General features: G+C 39.6%; 3 protein-coding genes across 3 annotated transcripts; all 3 read right to left on the bottom strand.

Moving 5' to 3' along the window:
- Positions 1-1,689: 1,689 nt before the first annotated feature.
- On the bottom strand, positions 1,690-2,643 carry LOC126782703 (uncharacterized). The gene has a single exon (XM_050508001.1). It carries the CDS (start codon positions 2,617-2,619, stop codon positions 1,690-1,692), a length of 930 nt encoding a protein of 309 aa, XP_050363958.1. The 5' UTR covers positions 2,620-2,643.
- A 451-nt stretch (positions 2,644-3,094) lies between these two features.
- LOC126782706 (uncharacterized) lies at positions 3,095-4,963 on the bottom strand. The gene has a single exon (XM_050508004.1). It carries the CDS (start codon positions 4,859-4,861, stop codon positions 4,040-4,042), a length of 822 nt encoding a protein of 273 aa, XP_050363961.1. The 5' UTR covers positions 4,862-4,963; the 3' UTR covers positions 3,095-4,039.
- A 4,446-nt stretch (positions 4,964-9,409) lies between these two features.
- Positions 9,410-10,234, bottom strand: LOC126784034 (uncharacterized). The gene has a single exon (XM_050509540.1). It carries the CDS (start codon positions 10,232-10,234, stop codon positions 9,410-9,412), a length of 825 nt encoding a protein of 274 aa, XP_050365497.1.
- Positions 10,235-10,485: the final 251 nt, after the last annotated feature.

Below are 10,485 nucleotides of genomic sequence, written 5' to 3'. Positions count from 1 at the left end.
TTCTTGTTTGTTATCTCTGAGATGATAGAAGAAATTGTAGACTATGTGCAATTGAAGCTGATGGGTTCTTTCCATATGCCCCTGCTTAATATATAATGTTGGTTAAGGAAGGGGACAAGGAATCTCATCTACATCAATCACTAGTTAGAGGTAACATGTTATTGATCTGGATCTGAACGTTCTCTAGGTAATGTTTTTGCAATGTCGGCTCCCAACCAGCAGCATACCAAGTCATGAATGAGCTATTTAAATTTTGCATTCATTTAATCATAATGCACATTTCTTCCGGCCATATCAGATATTATTGTTGCAGAAGGAGCAGGCAAGATCTGCAATCTGCATTATCTTGATTCTTTGGACGCTGCATCGTGTTTTCATATTACAGAAAATGGTATGTAGCAGCACATTTTCTCATTGTAATAGGAAGGGTACTGATCGTACTGTGAGATTTGCTAATATATAATTTATACATGGAAATGCACAAACAATAAGAACATCAAATAAAAACGATACTCATTGACATCGAGGAGTTTGGCTTCGTGTTAACTGTGGAGTAATAAATAATTCAGCGGAAACCTTGCAATAAGGGTTGAAAAAAGAAATATGGTGAACACAGAAAATGGTAGAGTGACATTAACAAATATTAGGCCGTTTCAGGTGCGGACGTCCTGATTCCGGCGACATCAGGCCGCAACGGCGCGGCGGATCAGCACAACCACACTACCCACCTCCTGGCGATCCCGTCTGTGCCGGCCGGAGCTCCATCAATAACCCACGACGGCTGGAATTTGCAAAAATCAAGTTTTTGGGTAGATTTTGGCGATTTTGCAATTCCGGTTGCCGATGGAGCTCTGACTGTCACAGACAGGACCGCTTGAAAGTGGGGAGTGTAGCTGTTGTGGTCTGCCCCGCCGTTGTGGCTTGCGGTCGCCGGAATCGAAGAATCCGTACACGGACGTCCGCACTTCAAAATCCTCCTAACAAATATATGGTGACCCAAATATTAAATTACGAGACCAATTAGGAATAAGTACAAGCTAGCCCATATAACTTAAACTGTTAAACACCAGCGATCGATCCATATTTTTTTCTCATAAAATTGAATCCCTGGATAGCAGCACTGTTTGATGTTTGAATCCTAATACCAGCCCTGGATGCCATTTGATTAATGATCTCCACTGAGACAATTGGAAGCCTGACAGCCTTGACATTTGATACTACCAAAATTTGAACAAGCCCGATCAGAATTACCTCCGATCCCAGCATAGTATATTTGGGGTAAGTTTCATGCAGTGAATGTTCGTTATATTGGATAAGGAATTTTTCTTCCATATCTTTTGGTATTCTAGATTGATAATCTCGTCCTAGATAATTAGGATGATTATAGGAAGTATATGAAACCTGATCGATGGTAGAGTGGATATTAACTTGGAAAATTACATTCTCTGTAGTTCTCAGTTTATATTAGAACTGGTAGATCGTACTCAACAATCAAACATGGCAACCTGAACTATTCTGTTTTTGCATTTTTTTTTTTGAGAATGAACTATTATGTTTTTACATAAATAAGAACAAAAGAGTAGTGGCAAAACTGGCAATTGAAGCAAAAAATGAGTGTATCTCAATGTGTATATTAATTTGACATTTATGTATATCTTTCATGTACAAAATTGATCTAAGATCTAATGTCTAGTGGTTTAGGATGTTGAGAAGGGAGACTCTAGTTTTGAGCAATTGCCTAAACAGGGTTTCAAGTCCTTCTTCTTGGTCTTGAATGCATGACTCCAGATTGTTAAGCTGATTGTGTGCACTCTTGAGTGACTTTAGTGCAGCATCCACCTCTGCGAATTCGTTTACTTTTGCTTCTTCCTCACAAGCTACTTTCTTTAACTGTACTATCTTGGAAACCAATGACCAGCTGCTAGGCTTGGATGGCCCAGAGATGAAGGACAGAACTGATTCAAATACAGAGACAGTGACTGCTGCAACCTCTCTTAGCTTGCAAACAATGGTGACTTCTTCCTTGTTGAAGGAAGAGCATGCCTTCAGGTTGTCCAAAGCCTTGTGGAGTACCTTTCTAACTGTCTTCCTGGAGGTTAAGTATTTCCTAGCCTCGCTTGTGAGCACTGCAGATTCATCTCCATGCCTTCTTCGAATGATTGATTGAAGGTCTTGTATGCACTCCTTGGTTTGTGAAAGGGCATCCTTGGCAACGCTGCAAACATCCAAAAGCTGAAGAGAGCCATCTAATAGCTCATTAGCCCATTTCTGATGTTGCTCTTGTGCTAAGGCTTGGTGGAGGGGCAATTGAAGCAACCTATCGACACACTCATGAAGGTCTTGGAGACCACTTAGTTTGTGGCTTATTGATGATGAAGATGTGGATGTGGCTTCAGAAGACCTCAGTCTGCACAAGTGTTCATCAACTTCTTGAAGGATGGGGTGTGGCCTTGAGGGGAAGCTGTTAGATCGAGTGTGGAAAGCCATTTCTCTTTGTGATTTGGAAGAAAGAGTAGAAGAGTTTATAGATGCAGTTAATGTACAGCTTAGAATGATGAGTTGCTGTCCATCTGTAGGCTGTAGCTGCTTAATATATAGGCTTGGTTTAGACGGGAACATGGAATCTCATTCACCACAATCATCAGTGAGGTAACATGATTTCTTTTAAATTTAAATGTTCCCTAGGCAGATGTCTCTTGATTCACCAGCAAACCAACTCATCACCTGCTTAATTTTGCATTTAAGCTCCTAATGTATATAATCATAGTCAACTTGTTGGACAGCAATGGCACGAGCTGCACTAAGCCTGTGTTTTCTAGTGTGGTGAGGCGACAATCATGCATCTTATGTAAGTTTTAGTTATTAATTTTAGGTAGGCTGTTTCCCAACAGAATGAAAACCAGAAACAAGTATGTTTATGATTACATGAGCTAGTTTAGGATCTGAGTCTCCCATTTTTATTTCCATTAATTAGTCAGTCTTAATAAAATATAGAATCTGTGTATAGTCATTTTCCTGGGATAAACTGGAAATTAACTTGATGTCATTTTGAGTGTGTTGCAGAAGCAAGGCCCTCTTTCGAATATGATATACTGCTACTGATTTACCTTCGGCATTCAGCATCTCCATATTTTACAAATGTCTGATGGGGAGAAACAAGTCCTCCTCCCACCCCTCTCCGATTCTAAAAGGTAAGACAATTCACTTTCTTTCAAATTGTTATCTGAGTATGATTTTGTAGTGTTCCCCATCTCTGGCACCAGTATAACTAAACATTTGGAATGCTACATGATCCAATGTTGTATATTTTGAAAAAAATATTGTGCTAAATTAAGCAAAGCACTAGTGGAATGACATACATATTTTTCTCATTTCCAAGAAAATACAAGTATGTTACTCACCCATCTGTATTATTTTCTCTCCTGTTTATTTAATTTTTTTTTATGATAAATTGCCTCTGCGATTTAGTTATCAAATCTATAATTAAGGCATAAATGAAGCCACTTCTCATGAAATAGTTAATTGATATGAAGTGTAAGTGTGTTATGAAACCTTCTGAATATTTCATTTTGATTCTTTAACTTATTTCAGAAATTGTCCCTCAAACAGAAAACAAGAAGCATCTGTTTTTTGCTAAATACGTTAATGCATGTGAAAATAATGTCTCCTTTGCTTTATATATAATTTGTTATGATTTATTGATTATCTTCCTTCAGACACTTAGAATCTTAACAGCCTTGTCTATTTATATTTGCTTGCAGAAACTCCATGTGATAGTTTCAATCTGAATAATGAAAAATCCTCTAATCTACCATCTAGATTCACAGTTAATACTGAGCGTTTACAATTTACAGTTCTCTTTTTGAGGGCATACTAATTTTTCAAATTCTTTTCACTCGAAGTTCATTCATTCGCATCTTGTGAGTGTTCAAATAAAATTGAAGTGAAAGGGGATATGTTCAAATAAAATGAGCAAAAGAAGTATATCTCATTATGTATGTATGTCTATCATGTACAAAGTTGATCTAGAAGCCAATATCTAATGGCTTAGGATATTCAGAAGAGAGACTCTAGTTTTGATTAATTGCCTAAATAGACTGTCAAGTGCTTCTTCTTGGTCTTGAATGCATGACTCCAGATTGTTAAGCTGGATGTGTGCACTCTTCAGTGACTTTACTGCAGCATCCACCTCGGCGAATTCATTTACTTTTGTGTCTTCCTCACAAGCTACTTTCTTTGATTGGACTATCTTGGAAACCAAAGACCAGCTGCTAGGCTTGGACTTTGGCCCAGAGATGAAGGACAGCACTGATTCAAAGGCTGAGGCAGTGAATCCTTCAACCTCTCTCAGCTTGTTAACAATGGTGACGTCTTCCTTGTGGATGGAAGAGAAAGCGGATCTGCTTGCTGTTGCCTTCAAGTTGTCCAAAGCCTTGTGGAGTACCTTTTTAAGTGTCTTCCTGGAGGTTAAGTATTTCCTAGCCTCGCTTGGGAGCACTGCAGATTCATCTCCATGCCTTCTTCGAATGATTGATTGAAGGTCTTGTATGCACTCCTTGGTTTGTGAAAGGGCATCCTTGGCAACGCTGCAGACATCCAAAAGCTGAAGAGAGCCATCTAATAGCTCGTTTGCCCATTTCTGATGTTGCTCTTGTGCCAAGGCTTGTTGATTGAGAGGCAACTGAAGCAACCTATCAACACACTCATGAAGGTCTTGGAGACCACTTAGTTTGTGGCTTATTGATGATGAAGATGTGGATGTGGCTTCGGCAGACCTCAGTCTGCACAAATGTTCATCAACTTCTTGAAGGATGGGGTGTGGCCTGGAGGGGAAGCTGTTAGAGCGAGTGTGGTAAGCCATTTTCTTTTGGTGATTTGAGATGAGAAGTCTTTGTAGTGGATGTACAATTGAAAGTTGAAAGTTGAAACTGATGAGTTATTTCCTTCTACATGTCTTTATGTTGATTTTCGAGGGGGACAAGGAACCTCAACTACTCCAATCATCAGTGCTGGGTAACATGATTTCGATTTAGATCTAAACGTTCCATAGCTAATCCTTATTGCATTGTCTCTTCCTGCACAAGCATACCAGCTCATGAGCTGGATTAATTTGCTGAATTATGCCACCATCGTGTGGTATCATAATGTACCAATCGTTCATGGTGATTAATATATTGGACAGCAATTGCACGAGTGTCACTGACTCTTTGTTTACTTATATGTGGAGATGCGTAAACCATGCATGCATCTAAGCCATCTTTCTTACATGTATTTGATTATTTGTAATTCATCTTATATACCCTGTTCCCCAACAGAAAGAAAACCAGAGAAAATATCAATTCAATTCGAAGTGTTGGAGATCTCAGCCTGCCATAGTGCCATATGATTCTTTGAGGGACAATTTTATGAGCAAGTAATGGTAATGCGAGTTTCTGCCGGGCCTTTTTTTTTTTTCCAACAAAGAGAAGAGAAGGCTTTTTAATCTGTTGATTCATTGTTTTCTTATATTTTCAGTTGTTGTTTCTGTTCTGTGCTCTCTGATTATCCCCATATTTTACTTATGTTTTCCTAAGTTGATCTAGTATATATATATAAAAGTGATAAAACTTTGTGCCAATCCTAATTACTTAATTAATAATTTTAGTACCTTAGACCAATGGTTTCGTTATTTTTCTGGCCGCCGGTAAAGTATAAGGACAGTAACCTAGCTAGTTGTTGTGACATTTTTAGGTAGTTCATTAGAGCATTATTAATCTGGGGCAAATCCCTGTTTACCTATACTACTACAGTTGAGGTTCTAAGTCTGATCATTGAAATGATTCCATGTACTGTGTGCTACTTTTGTAATATGTTATTTGCCTATCAGTGATGCTCCTGGAAACTGTTAAGGTCATTGCCATTTGCTTGGTAGATTTCGGGACATATATAGCTTGTAGCTAGTCATGTTCATAGGAATTATAGCCAAATTGGCTCCTCAAACGTAACTTCCTGAAATAGTAGTTAGTGCTTAGATTTTGATTGAAAAGATACTTTGTTGAAATTAGCTGAATAGAGACTACTTCAGTAAGTCATTGATCATAGATTAATGTTCTCCCTTAAGAAATTGGAATATTTATAACCAAAACTTTTTGTGATGTTCATATGAATTACCCCTCGGCCCTGTAATTGTATTCAGAAATCCCGTACGACGTGGGGATTTACCTCTCTGACTTGGCTTTGCAGAATTGCAATTAACTAATCAATTTCATTATCTTAGTAGGATATTGTCACGATCCCAAAATTTCGAGCATGAAACTCAAATTTCGAAGTCATGAAAAACACTAAAACAATCTCAATGAATCGAAATCCTTTTAAATGCCATAGCGGATCATCTCTGAGTTCAAAATACAACTCAGTCAAACCGATTATTACAAACCAAATTATAAATCGACATTATAACAAATGGAAATGTATAATCCTCACAAAAACCTCACAAGAAAGTCACACAAAATCCTCACACAAGCTGGAACTAAATATCTTCAAGTCCTCTGAGCGGTCCGTCAATTCCCGCTAATCCACACCTGCGGAGTTATCCACTACACCATCGAATTGGTGCACCGGGATTGTAAACACAAACCCGGTAAGCTTTACAGCTCGTATGAGTAAAAACAACAATAAAACTTGCATATCAATATATACGGAAATCCACAAAAACATCAAATATAAATGCACTCATGAGTCAATGGACGGCCCATCTGGTTGTCCAAAATATGAAAATGAAAGTGCTCATGAGAAATTGGGCAACCCCTCTGTTTACCCAAATGCATTTATAATACGGGTACTAATGAACGCTGGTACACCTCTGTTATCCCTCACGTAGTACACCGCCGACATTGGGCAACCTCCTGCTACCCAACGTCCAAAAATATGAGTACTCATGAGCCGATAACCCATCGGTTACCTCACATGCAGTACTCCGGCAGACAGACTAGAGCTCTAACTGTATCGTAACTTTCGCCCGGCCAAAGGCTAGGTTCCGACATGCCAAACACGTCCGAAGACAAAACTCGTCCGAAGACATAACACGTCCGTAGACAAAATCACGTCCGAAGACAAAACACGTCCAAGGACATCACACGTCCGTAGACAAAATCACGTCCGAGGACAAATCACATCTGAAGACAAATCACATCCGTAGACAAAATCACGTCCGAAGACAAATCACGTCTGAAGACAAATCACGTCCGAAGACAATTCACGTCTGTAGACAAAATCACGTCCGAAGACAAATCATGTCCGAAGACAATTCACGTCCGTAGACAAAATCACGTCCGAAGACAAAACGTTTTAACAAATCTCAATGTTAAAACCACGTACAATAATCATCTCATTATATTGTACAAATCGCATCAACATGCTCAATATATAATCTCGTCATCAAAATGACATATTCACAACGAAATCATAACAGTCTATAATATAGTAAACTATATATATATATATATGTACCTATTTACCATTTATACAAAAATATCTATATATTCCACTATATCATATACATGTCGTATTTCAATCTTTAAAACTCTGCAAAATCTTGAATCTCCGTAGGGGTAGATTCGTAAATATGTGATATTTTACTCACCTTATAAACTTGAGCGTAATTCCACAATTCCTGAAAGTAATTCATTTCCTTGATTTATCGATCACCTTGAAAAGATAAGAACATAATTTAGAATCGTTACGTAAACCTTGAATGCCGAAACAGTAATAATAAGTTACTGTTAAGCAATTTCTGGTTTTACGAAATTACTGTTCACGGAGTTAATATTCACGTATTTACTATTTCCGTATTTCTGTACAAATACACATTAATTACATATTCATGTACGTATACATATTGTTTACGTATTTCTGTACGTACGAATACTATTCAAATATAAATACTGTCTCAGTAAATATTAATTACTGATTTACCCTTCTGAAATTACTTTTTACTTTTACTGAAAGTAATTTATATTTATATTTACCGTACGTAAAATAAATTTACATTTACAGTACGTAAATCACCTTTTTACATTCACCGTTGTAAAAATAAATTTTACAAATTTACTGTCGAATCACTGTTCACGCGCCGCTGCATGTGGCGGCGCGTGGGGTACATGTGACACTCGCTGGTGACCGCACGTGGCGCTCACGCGCCACTCACTGTGGCAGCGCGTGGGGCCCACGCGCCGAGCCTAAGGCCGGCCCGTAGCACGCCACCGCCGCCCAAATCCTCTCTTTTTCTTCCTCCTCCATCCCTGCACGGCCCAAGGCTGCCCTACACCACCTCACGCTCCCACATGCGCCGCTTAATGTGGCGGTAATCCACCCTCCTTCTCCGATCTCCGATCTCCACAAAATCACTCAAAAACCAACAAATTTCAATCACACACACTCAATTAATCAATCCTTTACCTCAATCGTTACTCGAAGCCACCGTGATGTTGCCGGAGGAGCTAGAACCAGGCGATGGTGGAGGTTGAGCCGAGAGTGCGACGGTGGCACGATCTGCGCCTCGATTGGTCGCAGGTGGTTCCAAGGAGGAGAAGCAGCGACAACGAGTTAGTCCCCGTGCCCTAGCTTCGCCAGCGAAGATGCGTGGAGCGGCGGGCGTAACCTCTGAGCTTCGGGTTGTCTCGAGGAAGCTAACGGCGGCGAGGCGTGGCGCGGCGAGCTCGGGGTCGCTTGTGGAGGACCTTGCGAGGCCGTAGGGTGTGGCGGTGAGGACCACGTCGCTCCGGCTGAGGAGATCGCCGGAGGCGATTTGAGGGAGAGGTGAGATCGGGAAGAGAGAGAAAAGGGGAGGCGGATGAAGAGTTTCCAGAAATGGAAACCCTAATCCCTAAAATATTCTATTTATACTCACTTCCAAAATCGGAAACGAACTTCCGACGTTAATAACTTTCACGTTCGACGTCTGATTCGAACGCATAATGCGTCCACAAACTCGTATCGACGAGCTCTACAACTTTCGTGAAGGAAGTTTTCACAATCGAGCGATGGAATAAAAGTCGATATTCAAGTCGCGGAACGTAATGTTTTTTTCTAAATAAACGTTCCGATAACGTTTCCGTTTTCGATTTACCGCTTCGCTAAGCAAACAAAAGTCGTTTAAATGCATTTCACAAACTTTATAAATTGGAAATCAACTCGATAATAGTTCCGAAAAAATTCGGGTTATTACATATATATATTTTCCCACTGATAGACAATATGCATAGGATCATTAGGGTGTAGCTATAATTTTAGGAACCATGATTATGAATGCTTTCGAAGAGAGAAAGAGCAGTGCTAATAATTTGGGCAAAAGAATATATCAATTTGATATCAGGTGTAGTATACTTGTAATTTGATTTCCATGTACAGAATTGACCAAGAGAGCTAAGATCTAGTGGTTGAGAATGTTGAGAAGAGAGACTCTATTTTTGATCAATTGCCTAAATAGGGACTCGAGTCCTTCTTCTTGGTCTTCAATGCATGACTCCAGATTGCTAAGCTGGTTCTGTACATGTACACTCTTTAGAGACTTAAAAGCAGCATCCACCTCTGCAAATTCATTTACTTCTGCTTCTTCACAAACTATTCGCTTAGAATGCACAATGCTGGAAACGAAAGACCAGCTGCTAGGCTTTGACTTTGGTCCATAAATGAAGGAGAGCACTGATTCAAACACTGTCAGAGTGATTGCTTCAACATCTCTAAGCTTGCTAGCAATAGTGATGGTTTTTTGGTTGTTTTCAAGCGAAGAAAAAGTAGATCTGTTTGCCTTAAGATTTGCCGAAGCCTTTCGGATTGTTTTCTTCACCATCTTCCTTGAGGTTAAGTATTTCCTAGCCTCGCTTGTGAGTACTGCTGATTCATCTCCATGCCTCCGTCGAATGATTGATTGAAGGTCTTGAATGGATCCTTTGGTTTGAAACAGTGAATCCTTGGCAATGCCACAAATATCTAAGAGCCTAAGAGATCCATCTAATAGCTCATTAGTCCACTTCTGATGCTTCTCTTGTGCCAAGGCTTGTTGGGTGAGTGGTAATTGAACCAACCTATCAACACACTCATGCAAGTCTTGGAGAGCACTTAGTTTGTGGCTTATTGATGATGATGATGTGGATGTGGCTTCTGAAGACCTCAATCTGCACAAATGTTCATCAACCTCTTGAATGATGGGGTGTGGACCTAAGGGGCCGCTGTTTGAGCGAGTGTGGTAAGACATTTTCTTTTCTGTGGTTTATGAGATGATTTAAGTTTGAGTAAAATTTGAAACTGATGGTTTATTTCCTGCTGCATCTGCTTCATATATAGTGTTGGTTGAGGAGGGGGACAGGAATCTCATCTACTACAACAATCACCAGTGTGAGGTAATGTTGTTTTGATTTAGATCAAAATATTCCCTAGAAATGGTTTAGCAATGTCTCTGGCCACACCAGCATGCCAACTCATTAGAACTGATTTATTTTTTCTGAA

The sequence above is a fragment of the Argentina anserina genome, chromosome 2, assembly GCF_933775445.1.
Source record: "Argentina anserina chromosome 2, drPotAnse1.1, whole genome shotgun sequence".
NCBI classification, from domain to species: domain Eukaryota; kingdom Viridiplantae; phylum Streptophyta; class Magnoliopsida; order Rosales; family Rosaceae; genus Argentina; species Argentina anserina.
The sequence above is the reverse complement of the archived record's forward strand: the minus strand, read 5'-3'. Positions and strand labels throughout refer to the sequence as shown.